Genomic DNA, 17,241 nt, shown 5'->3' with positions numbered 1-17,241 from the left:
TACTCTACGTTAAAATATTATAGAGATGAAAGTTGTTATTCACAAATTTTTATTCTAAAAGATTGAACAAGAGTCTAACTCTTGAGCTAAAAGTCAATGAATGGAATTGAACATCCCGAGGCTTCACTGGAGACAAGTTGATTTTTTCTTTAAAAACTAGTGCCATGTGAAAAGACCAATTTCCACTAATGACACAATAGGCAGGATGAGGTCAGTAGTTCGGGTTGGGAGGGGAAGCCTAAAAGCACTTTTTGTTTTAAAGAAGAAAATGATAATCAAACCTTATTTTCTTTGACATTTAAAAATGTTAAAAATTTAAAGCAAGACTATCATTTTCTTCAATAGAAAGTGGGAGGAGAAGTACTTTCAATAAGCACTTTGCTTCTGCTTTAAGTAAGTGAGGCACTATGCAACTATTCTTAAAATCAATTTACACTAATGGAGCAGTAGTCTGGGTGCAGTCACAGTGGTTAAAGGGAAAGAACAAAAGGATAGTGTTGAATTTAAGACTAGTTTTAGGCAAATTTGTAAAATAAAGGTACGAGTTTAGGATTGGCGATAAGGAGGGAGAATCATCGATGAAGGAATGAGTGTAGTGCAGTCAAAGTGCTAAACTTGCAATAAAAGCAAGAAATACTGGAAATACTCAGCAGGTCTGGCAGCATCTGTGCAGAGAGAAGCAGAGTTAACGTTTCAGGTCAGTGACCCATCATCAGAACTGACAGAGCCAGAAATGTAAAAGATTTTAAGAAAGCAAAGCAGGGTGGGGCAAGAGATAACAAAAGAGGTGTTGATAGGACAAGGTCACAGACAATAACTGACCAGAAGGTCATAGAGCAAAGGCAAACGTTATTTTTTTTTTGTTTAAGAGATACAGCACTGAAACAGGCCCTTCGGCCCACCGAGTCTGTGCCGACCATCAACCACCCATTTATACTAATCCTACACTAAACCCACATTCCTACCACATCCCCACCTTCCCTATATCCCCCCACCACCTACCTATACTAGGGGCAATTTTTATAATGGCCAATTTACCTATCAACCTGCAAGTCTTTGACATGTGGGAGGAAACCGGAGCACCCGGAGGAAACCCACGCAGACACAGGGAGAACTTGCAAACTCCACACAGGCAGTACCCAGAATTGAACCTGGGTCACTGGAGCTGTGTTAATGGAATGCTGAAATACAAAGCATTAGTACAGAGAGGGTGTTAATTAGCAAAAAAATGAACAGCCTGGCCCCAAGCACAAATGTTTCTGAACTTGCAATGTTGCACTGGAGGCAATACAGCAAAGGTTCACTATATTGGTCCCTGGGATGAGAGGGTTGTCCTTTGATGAGAGGCTGAGTAAATTGGGCCTATACTCTCTGGAGTTCAGAAGAAATGAAAGGTGATCTCATTGAAACATACAAGATTCTGAAAGAGCTTGACAGGGTAGACACTCAGAGGTTGTTTCCGCTGGTCAGGGAATCTAAGACACGAGGGCACAGTCTCAGGATAAGGGGCTAACCATTTAGGACTGGGACGAGAGAAATTACTTCACTCAAAGGGTTGTGAATCTTTGGAATTCTCTACCCCAGAGGATTGTGGATGCTCCATCGTTGAATACATCTGAAACTCGGATAGACAAATTTTTGGTCTCTCAGGGAAGCAAGGGATATAGCGAGCGGGCGAGAAACTGGAGTTGAAGACTAAATTCAACTATGATCAAACCATGATTGTATTGAATGGCGGAGCAGGCTTGATGGGCCACATGGTCTACTCATGCTCCTATTTCTTATGTTGGATCGAGATAAATCATCCCGCCACTAATTTGTATTTCTGGACACACCCCTATTCCACCACTGAAACATTTAAACCAAGGTTGCCCACTTTCCAGATTGAGGTCCTCCAGTTCATTAAAATTATTTGTGGGTGTGGGGGAGGGGTGGAGGAGGAGGCGAGGTGGCGGGAAGGGAGGGATTGCCAACTGGTTAGGGCTCAAGTGAGCAAACTTCAAGCTTCAATTTTTAACTATGTACCCAGGCTGGAACTCAGTACAGCTAGTGGTCTTGGACTGGCACCAGCTACCTAAATACATCCTTAATGTGGATCTAATTTAACTCCATGTTTATATAGCGGATGCTTCAAAAACTAATAACTGAAATTCAAGCCACAGAGAAATTAAGGATTACGGTGATAGTGCGGGAAGGTGGAGCTGAGATAAAAGATCAGCCATGATCACATTCTATCTTGGAGAAAGCTTGAACAGCCAAATAGCCTACTCAAGCTCCTATTTCTTATGTTCTTATTAAATATGCAGTTGTGTAAGAAATCCCAAATAAATGGATTATTAGTACACATCAGAATTTTGCATTTTAATCAGGTACTCAATGTTTCAGCAAAATCATACTCATCTCAATTTATCTACACATAAAATGACATTAATTCATGCAAATTATATGCATTAAAAATACTACAGCCAAGCGCAGATTCTGTGACAAACGACAGAAATGAGATAACAAGTACTAACCCAGGACACAGAAAAGAGGTCAAGAGAACATTGGTCTTCCATTTCTCACCACCAAATGCTGTGGAAAAATCATAACAATTAACCAAAATGCCAGCAAAGATCATCATCTAAAACTTTGTTGATCTCGTAATCCTGAGTACTGATGTCCTTCCCAACTTTCAAAACAGGTTTTGTCATTTGCGACTTTTGCTAGTTTTAGGGCGTGGGGGTTCCTTCTTGCAGTCAATGTCCATTGCAGTACGAAAGTAGACAAAGAATCAGTTCCCAATTCATAACAATTGCTGCACTGGAAATTTGGTTGCCTTTATGCGGTGATCATTTGCTGAATAAATTTCTGACCCAGATTCCATCATTAAGTTTAAGTTAGTCAAACCAATTAGCTAAGACATGCAATTGGGAGGAGTAGGCCACTCGGCCCCTCGAGCCTGCTCTGCCATTCAATAAGATCACAGCTGATCTGACTGTAAGCTCGACTCCACATTCCCGCCTACCCGATAAACTTTCACCCCCTGGCTTATCAAGAATCTATCTATCCATGCCTTAAAAATATTCAAAAACTCTCTTCCTCAAAAGGCAGTGGAAGCAGAGTTCCAAAGACTCATGACCCTCAGAGAAAAAATTTCTCATCTCTGTCTTAAATGGGCGACCCCTTATTTTTAAACAGTGACCCCTAGTTCTAGATTCCCCACAAGGGGAAACATCCTTTACACATCCACCCTGTCTAGACCTCTCAGGATCTTATGTTTCAATCAAGTCATCTCTTACTCTTCTAAACTCCAGTGGATACAAGCCTAGCAAGTCCAACCTTTCCTCATAAGACAACCCACCCATTCCAGGTATTCGTCTAGTAAACCTTCTCTGAACTGCTTCCAACACATTTACATCCTTCCTTAAAATAAGGAGACCAGTACTGTACACAGTACTCCAGATGTGGTCTCATCAATGCCTTCTATAACTGAAGCATAACCTCCCTACTTTTGTATTCAATTCCCCTCACAATAAATAACATTCTATTATCTTTCCTAATTACGTGCTATACCTGCATACTAACCTTTTGCAATTCATGCAATAGGACACCCAGATCCCTCTGCATCTCAGAGCTCTGCAATCTCTCACCATTTAGATAATATGCTTCTTTTTTATTCTTCCTGCCAAAATGGACAATTTCACATTTTTCCACATTATACTCCATTTGCCAGATCTTTGCCCACTCACTTAACCTATCTATATCCCTTTGTAGCCTTCCGATGTCCTCTTCACAACTTACTTTCCTACCTATCTTTGTGTCATCAGCAAATTTAGCAACCATACCTTTGGTCCCTTCATCTAAGTCATTTATATAAATTGTAAAAAGTTGATGCCCCAGCACTGATCCCTGTGACACACCACCAGTCTTGCCAACCAGAAAATGGCCCATTTATGCCAACTCGCTGTTTCCTGTTAGCTAACCAATCTTCTATCCATGCCAATATGTTGCCCCCTACACCAGGAGCTTTTATTTTCTGCAATAACCTTTGATGTGGCACCATATCAAATGCCTTCTGGAAATCTAAGTATAGTACATTCACTGGTTCCCCTTTATCCAAGGGGCATGTTACCTCTCCAAAGAACTGCAATAAATTGGTTAAACATGATTTCCCTTTCACAAAATCACATTGACTCTGCCTGATAACCTTGAATTTTTCGAAGTCCCCTGCTATAACGTCTTTAATAACAGCTTCAACATTTGCCCCAAGATATTTGTTAAGCTAAATGGCCTGTAGTTTCCTGCTTTGTCTCCCTCTCTTTTTGAATAAAGGAGTTACATTGGCTATTTTCCAAACTAATGGAACCTTCCTCGAATGTGGGCAATTTTGGAAAATTAAAACCAACACATCAACTACCTGCCCATTTACCTCCTCTCTCCTCACTATCCCAGGCCCCAAACACTCCTTTAAGGTGAAGCAGCGATTTACTTGTACTTCTTTCAATGTAGTATACTGTATTCGCTGCTCACAGTGTGGTCTCCTCTACATTGGGGAGACCAAACGCAGACTGGGTGACCGCTTTGCGGAACATCTCCGCTCAGTCCGCAAGCTGGACCCCGAGCTTCTGGTTGCTTGCCATTTCAACACTCCCCCCTGCTCTCATGCTCACATCTCTGTCCTGGGATTGCTGCAGTGTTCCAGTAAACATCAACGCAAGCTCGAGGAACAGCATCTCATCTACCGATTAGGCACACTACAGCCTGCCGGACTGAACATTGAGTTCAATAATTTCAGAGCATGACAGCCCCCCATTTTACTTTCATTTTTAGTTATTTTTTCTTCCTTTTTTTTTTACATTCTTTTTTACATTTTTTACAATCTTTTTTTTTTGCATTTATTTCATTTCATCTTAGTTTGTTCAGTTTGCTTACCCACTGTTTTTTTTTTCCAGGTTTGCACTTGCTGCTGTTCAATATTCAGTGTATTAACACCTAATCTGTACTAATGCTTTGTCTTTCAACACACCATTAACATATTGTTTGCCTTTGCTCCGTGACCTTTTGGTCAGCTATGTGGCCTGGTCCAATCTAGACCTTCTCCTTTGTTATCTCTTGCCCCACCCCCACCTCACTTGCTTATAACCTGTGACTTTTCTAATATTTGTCAGTTCCAAAGAAGGGTCACTGACCCGAAACGTTAACTCTGCTTCTCTTTCCACAGATGCTGCCAGACCTGCTGAGTGGTTCCAGCATTTCTTGTTTATATTTCAGATTTCCAACATCCGCAGTATTTTGCTTTTATTACATCAACTACCTCGCTAGCCACTTCTTTTAGGACCCTAGAATGAGGTCCATCAAGACCCGGGGATTTGTCACCCCGCAACTCCAACAGTTTGCTCAGTACCACTTCCCTGGTGATTGTCATTTTCATGAGGTCCTCCCTCCCATTTTCTGATTTACAGCTATTTCTGGGATGTTACTTGCACCCTCTATAGTGAAGACAATCTTAGCACTTCTAATGTGTTTCTTTCAAAAGGGACAGGTTTCCCAAATGATTTCCTAAATATTTCTGATGAAAGGTCACTGACGTAAAATATTAACTCTTCCTCACTTCATAGATGCTGCCTGACCTGATGAGTATTTCCAGTATTGTGATTTTATTTCAGATTTCCAGCATCTGCAGTATTTTGCTTTTGATTTTCCAAATTTGTTTGACCAATTTACCATGGCATACAACAAAAACAAGAGAAAATTTTCTTATTTTGTTTTGCAAAAATGCTCCTGGAGCCCTTAGAGACAGAAGCTACAGAGCACAGGAAAGGGGCGTGTTGATCTTTATTGAGTTCTTATTAGGAGAAAGGCAGCAGTTGTCAGTGATTGGAAAACTCATGCATTTGAACTTTATTACACAAGTTTCAGTTTTATGGTTTGTATGTCAAAAAAAAGGGTCTTCCAAATAAATGTTGTGACTGTTCCAATTTCTTTTTCAAATTGTTGACTAATGGTAGGATACGTTGAGAGGGTGAGATCAAATAAGGTGGGAGGAGGCATGTGTGCAGAGTAAACACTGGCACAGACCTACTGGGCTGAATGGCCTGTTTCTGTGCTGTAAAATTCGACATTAAATGTTTTACTTTCCTCATTACAACAGTTATTAGAAGTTTGCTTCCGGTTGAACTTACATAGCAAAGCTTACTTCCTATTTCCTTCAAAGTAAAACATTAGGGAAATGGGAGGCAAAACAAAACAATAGGAATGGGAATTATGGGGAGACGACAGACACTGGGATTATTCCCACTGGAGCAATGAGCAAGAGGAGAGTAAATGTCAGTTTTTGTAAAATTTTAGCAGTTTTGATTGGGTAAAGCAAAAAAGACCACGTCCCCTGGATGAGCAGTGATGAAGGGGCCATCAATTTAAAAAGTCACTTCGAAAATGCAGAGAAGGATTAGTAAATTTTTTTTAAACATTGTTACCGCTTCCATTTCTGCTTATAATAAAACCAGGTTTTAGAACATAACTATTGAATGGAATGAATCAAAATGAAGAAAATAATCTATTGTCAACATATTCTCTGACTATGGGTTTTAGCACGACAGGGTCTGAGGTCACATACAATATCTCAAGCCACGACTTGCAGCGACTTTGGGTTAATAACATTTTTGCAACATCATCTCCATCACTACCATCAACGTGATCAATCAAGCATGCAGCAGATATAATCAATGACAAAAAAAAATACACTGTGCATTACTTACTCTTATACATTCTAGCAGAAACATATCCCGCAGGTGTTCCTAGCAAGACCCACAGAACAACAGCACAAGTCATCAATGCTCCTCGATTAGCAGGTGAAAGGAACCCAAGACATGCGAGGACTATACAGTGGGTGGGAAAAGAAATGAAATGTCTCAATATGTAAAGCAAAATAACACTTTTCCAGGTCTCATTTCCTCAATTAAAAACAGTTCCTCCTCAGTACAGCAAGGGCTCTACCAATCATAAGATGTGAAGGAATTTGACTGCCTGCACTTCCCCCCCACCCCCCACCCCACCCCCACCCACATTCAACCTGAAGATTGCAGGCCATTAAACCTATTGTTGAAATTAATTATCGCCATTGCTTTTTGCATATTGCAACCTGTTCACTCTACAATTAGTGTGACTGTTAAAGCATCTGTAGAGAAACAGGGGAGTTAGCCATTTGAGTGTGATCCCTCTGTTTTGAAAAGCCCCACCTGTAAAATTAACAGGTATCATCTCACCTGTCATTCCCAGGATTTTTGTATTTTCTTGTAAAATAAAAACAAAGTTTGACTGACAGTAGCTAATTCCAATTTTTTTTAAATTCTATTTTTCTGTATCTTCAGATTTCATACAGAGTTTCATCTCCGAACTGTTGAACCCTGAACTGAGCTTCAAACAGAAACCTACAGAGCTCCAATGACTATTTATCATAGTCTCCACAGTATCAACTTTATCTCCCCGCCAACTGCTTCTCGAGCCCCCAGAAATTCACAAGGTGCGCGCTGGCAAGGTAAGCATTTATTGTAAATCCCTAAATGCCCTCAAATATGTGGTGGTGAGCTGCCTTCTTGAAGCATTGCAATCTGTGTGGATTACAGCTTTTGGTCACAGTTTTGTTACAACTAAGTGGTTTGCTTAGCTATTTCAGAGGGCAGTTAAGTTTCAACCATATTGCTGTAGGTCTGGAGTCACATCTAGGCCAGATCTGGTAAGGACAGCAGGTTTTCTTCACTAAAGGACATTAGTAAACGTTTATGCTAATCTGGTAGTTTTATGGTCACATTACTGATACTAACTTTCAATTCCAGATTTATTTAATTAATGGAATTTAAATTCCCCAGCTGCCGCGGTGGGATTTTAATTGACGTCTCTGGATTATTAGTCCAGACACTACTGCTATTTCCAATACTCTTCCATCACCACCAGCCTCCAAAGCTTTGTTACATAAACTTCACTACCAACATCAGGTCCCACTCACAAATCATCCCATCCTTGCACTGCCTTGTCCTGCGCTACTAAAAGTGCCAAAGCTTTAAGCTATCTCAGTGACACTAACAAACTTTAACACTTCCGCCTTGCTACCTCACCTCACCATACAAGATCCTGAGGGGACTTGATAGACGATAAATGGCCTTCAGTGCTCTATAGATTTTTGTTTGAAGCTCAGCTCAGGATTTAACAGTTAAAAAACAAAACTCTTTGTATGATACCAGGAACATGTTTCCTCTTGTGGGGAAGACTAGAACTAGAGGACACAGTTTAAGAATAAGAGGTCTCCCTTTTAACATGGAGATGAGAAGAATTTTGTTTCTCAAAAGGGTCATTGGTCTGTGGAATTCTCTTCCCCAGAAAGCAGTGGAGGTTGGGTCATTGAATTTATTCAAGGCTGAGTTAGATAAATGTTGGATAGACAATGGAAAAATGGCCAGAACAAGCAGCAAACCTGAGGATTGGGAGCAGTTTAGAATTCAGCAAAGGAGGACAATGGGATTGATTAAGAAGGGGAAAAGAAAGCATGAGAGTAAGCTTGCAGAGAACATAAAAACTGACTGTAAAAGCTTCTATAGATATGTGAAGAGAAAAAGATTCGTGAAGACATATGTGGGTCCCTTACAGTCAGAAATGGGGAATTTATAATGGGGAACAAAGAAATGGCAGACCAATTACATGCATACTTTGGTTCTGTCTTCACAAAGGAGGAAACAAATTACCTCCCAGAAATGTCGGGGAACATCGGGTCTAGTAAGAAGGAGGAACTGTATGAAATCAGTATTAGTAGGGAAATGGTGTTAGGGAAATTGATGGGATTGAAGGCCGATAAATCCCCAGGGCCTGATAATCTACATCCCAGAATACTTAAGGAAGTGGCCCTTGAAATAGTAGATGCATTGCTGGTCATTTTTCAAAAATCTATAGATTGTGCAACAGTTCCAACGGATTGGAGGGTAGCTAATGTAACCCCACTGTTTAAAAAAGCAGGTAGAGAGAAAACAGGGAATTATAGACCAGTTGGCCAGACAGCAGTAGTGGGGAAAATGCTAGAGTCCGTTTTAAAAGATGTAATAGCAGAGCACTTATAAAACAATGACAGGATTGGACAAAGTCAACATGGATTTAGGAAAAGGAAGTCATACTTCACAAATCTACTGGAATGTTTTGAGGATGTAACTAGTAGAATAGATAAGGGAGAACCAGTGGATGTGGTGTATATGGACTTTCAGAAAGCTTTCGATAAGGTCCCACATAAGAGATTAGTGTGCAAAATTAAAGCACATGGGATTGGGGGTAAGGTACTGACATGGATAGAGAACTGGTTGGCAGACAGGAAACAAAGAGCAGGAATAAACGGGTCTTTTTCCGAGTGGCAGGCAGTGACTCATGGGGTACCGCAGGGATCGGTGCTAGGACCCCAGCTATTCACAATATATATTAATGATATGGATGAGGGAATTAATTGTAAAATATCCAAGTTTGCAGATGAGACAAAGCTGGGTGGGAGTGTGAGCTGTGAGGAGGATGCAGAGAAGGGTTAGATAGGGTGGATAGTGAGAGTCTTTTTCCTCGGATGGTGATGGCAAACACGAGGGGACATAGCTTTAAGTTGAGGGGTGATAGATATAGGACAGATGTCAGAGGTAGTTTCTTTACTCAGAGAGTAGTAAGGGCGTGGAACGCCCTGCCTGCAAAAGCAGCAGACTCGCCAACTTTAAGGGCATTTAAGTGATTGGATAGACATATGGATGAAAATGGAATAGTGTAGGTCAGATGGTTTCACAGGTCAGCGCAACATCGAGGGCCAAAGGGCCTGTACTGCGCTGTAATGTTCTAATTCTAATTCTAACCTCCAGTGTGATTTGGACAGGTTGAGTGAGTGGGCAAATACATGGCAGATGCAGTATAATGTAGATAAATGTGAGGTTATCCACTTTGGTGGCAAAAACAGAAAGGCAGATTATCTGAACGGCGAGAGATTGGGAAAGGGGGAGGTGCAGCGAGACCTGGGTGTCCTTGTGCACCAGTTCTTGCTATGGAGAAAGTGCAGTGAAGGTTCATCAGACTGATTCCTGGGATGGCAGGACTGACGTATGAAGAGAGATTGGGTCGATTAGGCTTGTATTCATTTATTTATTTATTTAGAGATACAGCATTGAAACAGGCCCTTCGGCCCACCGAGTCTGTGCCGACCAACAACCACCCATTTATACTAATCCTATATTAATCCCATATTCTCCTACCACCTACCTACACTCGGGGCAATTTACAATGGCCAATTTACCTATCAACCAGCAAGTCTTTGGAGGTGGGAGGAAACCGGAGCACCCGGCGGAAACCCACGCAGACACAGGGAGAACTTGCAAACTCCACACAGGCAGTACCCAGAATCGAACCCGGGTCCCTGGAGCCGTGAGGCTGCGGTGCAAACCACTGCACCACTAACCACTGCGCCGCCCTGTGTCGCTCGAGTTTAGATGAATGAGAGGGGATCTCACAGAAACCTACAAAATGTTAACAGGTCTGGACAGACTAGGTGCAGGAAGGATGTTCTCGATGACGGGGGAGTCCAGGACCAGGGGTCACAGTCTAAGGATAAGGGATAAGCCATTTAGGACTGAGATGGAGGGACTTCTTCGCCCAGAGAGTAGTGAACCTGTAGAATTCTCTACCACAGAAAGCAGTTGAGACCAAATCATTAAATGTTTTCAAGAAAGAGTTAGATAGAGTTCTTAGGGCTAAAGAGATGAAGGGATACGGTGAGAAAGCGGGAACAGGGTACTGACTTTGTAAAGTTCAGCCATGATCGTATTGAATGGCGGTGCAGGCACGAAGGGCCGAATGGCCTACTCCTGCTCCTATTTTCTATGTTTCTATGAGTTGAGGGTTAAGGTGGGCAGACAGGAAAGTGGAGTTGGGACCACAACCAGACCAGCCATGATCTTATTGAATGGCAGAGCAGGTTCGAAGAGCCGATTGGCCTACTCCTGAGTCCTATATTTCTCCCACCTTTGAAAACACTTTTTAAAAAAAAAATTCATACCTCGCCTCAATCATCCTGAGCCCCTCTTTCTTTCTCTCGGGAATTGCTTTGAGACGCTACTTCAAAGATACAGTGGCGGCACAGTGGCTAGCACCGCAGCCTCACAGCTCCAGGGACCCGGGTTCAATTCTGGGTACTGCCTGTGTGGAGTTTGCAAGTTCTCCCTGTGTCTGCGTGGGTTTCCTCCGGGTGCTCCGGTTTCCTCCCACATCCAAAAGACTTGCAGGTGATGGGTAAATTGGCCGTTTTAAATTGCCCCTAGTGTAGGGAGGTGATAGGGAATATGGGATTACTGTAGGGTTAGTATAAATGGGTGGTTGTTGGTCGGCACAGACTCGGTGGGCCGAAGGGCCTGTTTCAGTGCTGTATCTCTAAATAAATAAAAAATTTAAAAAAATAAAAAGATACTAAATACATGCAATCTGTGTTGCTGTTTTTAGAAACTAGCCCAGAAACATTCAAAAGGCTATAACAATAAACCAAAATTCGAAATCGGTCTTGAGTTTTGTACTTACAAAGTGTGATAAACATCATTATGAATATCTGTGTTCCTTGACCAAGGAAAACAGATAAAAGCATTCCCTTCCTGGGAGGCCTGAAGACATCGCCATGCACCAGTTTCCAACCAAACTCTTCCTGGGCATCCTCCTGTACAGAAGAAGCATGGTGAACACCATCAGTATTGTGGGATAGAGACAAAAAATTGTGAAAAATTACCACCTGAAAACTAATGCGTTAGTTCACAAATGTAATTTGAGGGTGCATTAACAAAACCATTTTGCACCAATTCTGAAGATGCAGTGTAAACCTGGTCTGATTTGACGCTAAAGCAGAGAACAATTAATTCCCTGAAGGCAGTCTTATGCTGGATTCGGGTTTAGCCATTGTTCTACAACTTCAAAGTTGGTGCAAAGCAGAAGATACGCTGATATCAATGCGGTAGTGCAAATACACTCAGAGCTGCCCCGAATAGGTTGAAAATAAGTCCAATAATGTTAATTAGGAGTACGTTTGAAAAATTATTGTACTGAAAGGGAAAATTGGGAAAGCAGAGTGAAGGGTCAAGACCCACAGGGTACAACTCCACCAACAGGTACCAGTAAATCAGAAAGTAGGGGAAGTCAAGCTCGGGTTGCAAAAACCTGCAGGCTATCAGAGAAAGGAAAAACTGATCAAAGTAAGGAGTTCCACCACTTTAATGTCCTGAAAAAGGAACAAGTTACAGCAAAAGACTGTGATTGTTGATTTTAATGCAGCGAGGGGTAGAGTACATAACACAGCATATTTCCAACTTGGGTAGTGGTGGTCAGGAACGCAGGACACATATCAAAAGAGTGGGAGAAAGGAGTGAGTTTTAAGGAACGCAGGTCAATTATAAACAGATTAACTACAGAACAGACTATGCAATGTAAGAGGAAGAGCAGGGGTTGGAAGGATTGTCGTGTCTCCCCTATGAAAGAAACACACAACTGTACTCAAGACCATAAAAAAGTACCGCTACTATTCAAACAAAATCCTCACAATGATACTTACTGCAGAGTCAATCTGATTATATCTAGCAATATCCTTGTGAAGAGTCCGAAGCATAATCATCGCCACCATCCCAGATAAGAAGAGGACAATCACAAGGGAATTCATAATACTGAGCAGAAAGGGAAATGAGAACATTAATTTTTAACTCCTCAAATAACATACAGATTTCTGTTAGCTGTACTGTCAAAGGAAGTAATGAACAAAGTATTTCAAATTAATTACTAAAATTCCAAAGTTTCAAATATAAATATGATTACAATGGGGAACAATAATTAATGTCCTGTTAGCTGATGCCACCAAAACCCCTCCCTATCATGCTTTTAGCCTTTTTTTTAAAAAACTCAGTACACCAGCCCAAACAACCTTTTAAATTAAAAACAAGAAATGACCCGAAACGTTAACTCTGCTTCTTTCCACAGATGCTGCCAGACCTGCTGAGTGGTTCCAGCATTTCTTGTTTTTAATTCAGATTTCCAGCATCCGCAGTATTTTGCTTTTAACCTTTTAAATTATTTCCCATTGATTCAAATATGCCAAGCCAACTCTCAATTTCTATCAACACCACTTTCGCTATGAATCCCCCTCAGTTCTTTCATATCAGCACTAGTTTTGGGGTGCATAGAAAGACCAGTTTGGACCATTGGCCAGTTCTAAACCAGAATACAAAGTTCACTACCTGAATTGTGACTTTCCCCACCAAATGCTCAGCCAACTCCTCCTTAAAATTGCAAAAGTTAGCAGCTTTGATAGCAACTGCTAGAAACTTAGTGCCATCAGCAAATTTTCAGTTTTGTTTCTAACTTAAATCCCAAGTCATCAATGTACAAGATGTATAGCAAAGTTTTCAATACAAACCCTTAGGGTACCCAGTTAACCCCCTCCCACTACTCTGAGGCAGCTGCACCACACCAGATAAATATCCCCTACAATAAACTACCTACTCTGTGCTTTTCCACTTGATGGATCAACTTCCTCTGCAGCAAAAGGTGCTCCGGTTTCCTCCCACAAGCCAAAAGACTTGCAGGTTGATAGGTAAATTGGCCATTATAAATTGTCACTAGTATAGGTAGGTGGTAGGGAAATATAGGGACAGGTGGGGATGTTTGGTAGGAATATGGGATTAGTGTACGATTAGTACAAATGGGTGGTTGATGTTCGGCACAGACTCGGTGGGCCGAAGGGCCTGTTTCAGTGCTGTATCTCTAATCTAATCTCAATCTAAAGCTTCACTGAAGATTAGAGAAATAATACCCACAAGCTCAAAGAATTCAAACAGTTGTGTCAATCATGATCCTACCCCACTACTGCTATGTTTATTTGACCTGATGTCTTTCCACGCTGTTTTTCTTCGGAACATTTTACTCACAAGAAGTCAACTTCAAACATGTGCAATTTCCAGGACAACGCTTTTCTCTTTCACCTCCTAAAAGGATGAGTGTTATGCTCCCTTATCTTTAATCTTTTGGTACAACTCTCGTTTCTAATGATTTCAAGATCCCAGCCAGAACATGGACTAATTTTGCCCACAATTCCCTTAACTGCACTTTTGTGCAAGCCATCTTGCTTCCCAAAGCCTTGTCCTCTCAGTGCCAACTTTGCTTCTTTTTATCATAAGTAATTAGCATTGGCATTAAAATTCCCCATTATTCCCCCAGAAGATCAACGCTCAGTTCTAGGACAAAGTCAACAGGTTCTTCCAGCTCCCTATTACTGCCTTTCAAAGCCATTACTATGTTCTTGGCTAGGTTTACAGAAGTCCTGCATATTATTTTGTTCAATCTACAACCAAAACACCCAAAATCAAAAAGGTACATTTAAACTAATCAGCAGGGCGAGCCACACAACCCTTCACAACTACTACAAAGTTGCTTGATGTCGGAACTAGACCTGCTCCTCCTCCCCCCTCTACTACTGACCTTGGGTGAATCACAGGGACATCAAGCTTGCATTCTAGAGAACCTTGCCAAACTAGGGTCAGCAAGGTCAAATAGGTAAAGCCACCATTACTGCATTGTATCCTGTTTTGGGCATGCCACTTTTATGATCCATGTCAAGGCCAGGGAGAGGGTACAAAAGTGATCAACCCAGATAACACCAGGGACGACAGGATTTAATTCGAGGGAGACTGGAAAAACTGGGGTTGTTTTCACTCGCACTGAAAAAAAATTGAGAAAATTTGATGAAAGCACTCAAAATCATTCGAGGTTTTGAGAAGGTGGATAAAGAAAAACTATTCCATTGATTAGTGACTCTGTAACATAGGGGTATAAATTTAAGATCAAAAGAAAGACATTAGCCGTGGGCTAGCTGGTAGCACACTAGCCTAAGTCAGAAGATTGCAGGTACAAATCCCACACAAAAATCTAACATGAGACTCCAGTGCACAAATTGGCTGCTGCATTTCCTACATTATAACCGTGACTATGTCTGTTCAACTACTGTTACGAGATTACTTCTATTTCTTTTGTAAAGTATGTTTTAAAGACTTTTAGTTGAATTATGGACATTGATTCATCTGGAGTCTTGGAGATGCTGAACTTTGTGCGTGCGTTTTTTTTTAAAAGTCACCAGAAAGTTCCTGAATTTGGCTGATAAACAAATTTTACTGGAAGGCACCTGTCTGTGGATCATCACCAGCAGGGTTGTTTTTGATGTGGTTAAGATTTATAGAGGTCAGGAGGCGGAGCTTCTGGAATGTTTTTAGTTTCAGTTTGAACTGTTACAACAGACAGTTGTTTTTTGCCTGCCAAAAATAACAGCTCATTTCTCTCTCTTGGAAAGAAACCTTGCATTTTCAGTATGTCAGATTCCCATTTCCAAGAAACTCTGTGTATCAAATGCGTGGAAACTGAAACCCGTTGCTTGATTTCTGCTGTAATGCCAATCTGTAGCCTCTGTAGCTGCATTTCTTAGCAAGCCTACCCAAACTGATCTTCAACATCGCCTGGAAAGAACTGTTCCAGGAAGATCCTATTGACAGCCATCTATACGCATTTGGGATGCCAAACCTAGACAAAGGACATCTTTCCATACCTTTTTTTCTTCAAGTATGAGCAAGTACTCCACCCAAGTGTTTTTTTTTCTGTTTAACAGCACTATAAACAAAAATCCCTTTTATTTTTCCAGTTAACCGGGGTATGTGTGTGTGTGTGTGTGTGTGTGTGTGTGGCTAAGATAAATAAAGGGCTTTAATATTTCAATGTGTGTGTGTATGTTTTACTTCATTACTGGTTAAGACTGGTTTTATAATAAACTGATAATTTTGTTGTTTATTAAAGAAACCTGGTTGGAGCATTTTATTCTGGGAAAAATAGAGTATATGATTGACCATATCGGTAAGTGGGAAAATTTAAATATATGTTGTGACCTGTGGAGAAGTGGGACTAGAATAAATAGTGCACTCCTCCCGCCTCGGTCGTAACACTACACTTCAAAAGTACTTCATTGGCTGTAAAGCGCTTTGAGACATCCTGAGATTGTGAAAGGAACTACAGAAAGGCATGTCTTTCAAAACACCATTAACATATTGTTTGCCTTTGCTCCGTGACCTTTTGGTCAGCTATGTGGCCTGGTCCAATCTGCACCTTCTCCTTTGTTATCTCTTGCCCAACCCCCACCTCACTTGTTTATAATCTGTGACTTTTCTAATATTTGTCAGTTCCGAAGAAGGGTCACTGACCCGAAACGTTAACTCTGCTTCTCTTTCCACAGATGCTGCCAGACCTGCTGAGTGAATCCAGCATTTCTTGTTTTTGTTACAGAAAGGCAAGCCTTTCCTTTTACTAACAACGTTTTTTTGGTTATATATAGGACTTTTAAGTTTATAGCATTTTTATAATTTGGAATGTCCCATCAGCAGGAAGCACAATCCAATAGCAGCTTTTACAAGTAAATTTGACAAATATCTGATAATGATTAGAAAGTGTGTGGGGAAAGGGCAAGGGAATGAGCTGGCATAAAAATAAATGAGTGGTACGGGCTCATTCTGTACTGTAAAATACCTTATGCAATGTCAGAAATGGCCTAGGTGGTCAGGCACATGTCGTTGGGAAAATGCCAGTATCTATTATTAAGGAAGTCTTAAAGCACTTAGAAAATCACAGTATGATCGGAGTCAACATAGTTTTACAAGAGGGAAATCATGCTTAATAAATTGATTAGAGATTTTTCAGGATGTAACTAGTAGGATAGATAAGGGTAACCAGGAGATATGGTATATTTGGATTTCCAAAAGACATCTGAAAAGGTACCAGACAAAACATTAACAAGATAAAAGCTCATGGAGTTGGGGGTAATATATTAGATGGATGGAGGATTGCTTACAGACATGAAGCAGAAAGTAGGGATAAACAGGCCATTTTCACGTTGGCAGGTTGTAACTAGAAGTGCTGTCAGGATCAGTGCTGGGGCCTCAGCTATTTACAATCCATATTAATGGCTTAGAGAAGCAGACAAAGTAACGTAGTAAGTTTGCTAACAATACAATGTAAACTGTGAGGAGGACACAAAGAGGCTTCAAAGGAATAGAGACAGAATAAGTGAGTGGTCAACAAGGTAGCTGATGGGGCATAATGTGGGAAAGAGAGAGATTATTCACTTTAATAATACAAAAAACAAAATATTTCTTAAAAGGCGTGAAACTGGTAAATGTTGACGTTGAGAGA

General features: G+C 41.0%; 1 protein-coding gene across 1 annotated transcript in view; it reads right to left on the bottom strand.

Moving 5' to 3' along the window:
- Positions 1-17,241, bottom strand: part of LOC137377472 (transmembrane 9 superfamily member 2-like) — a 158,147-nt gene that overhangs the window by 70,026 nt on the left and 70,880 nt on the right. The window contains exons 9-12 of the mRNA XM_068047091.1: positions 12,578-12,686; positions 11,560-11,692; positions 6,741-6,860; positions 2,517-2,574 (exon numbers count right to left, since the gene is read on the bottom strand). Of these exons, the coding sequence (XP_067903192.1) occupies positions 2,517-2,574; positions 6,741-6,860; positions 11,560-11,692; positions 12,578-12,686 (420 nt within the window). The remainder of the gene's footprint in view (positions 1-2,516; positions 2,575-6,740; positions 6,861-11,559; positions 11,693-12,577; positions 12,687-17,241) is intronic.

Source organism: Heterodontus francisci, chromosome 15 (genome assembly GCF_036365525.1).
Source record: "Heterodontus francisci isolate sHetFra1 chromosome 15, sHetFra1.hap1, whole genome shotgun sequence".
Classification (NCBI taxonomy): Eukaryota; Metazoa; Chordata; class Chondrichthyes; order Heterodontiformes; family Heterodontidae; genus Heterodontus; species Heterodontus francisci.
This window is presented reverse-complemented; position numbering and strand designations above follow the sequence as displayed.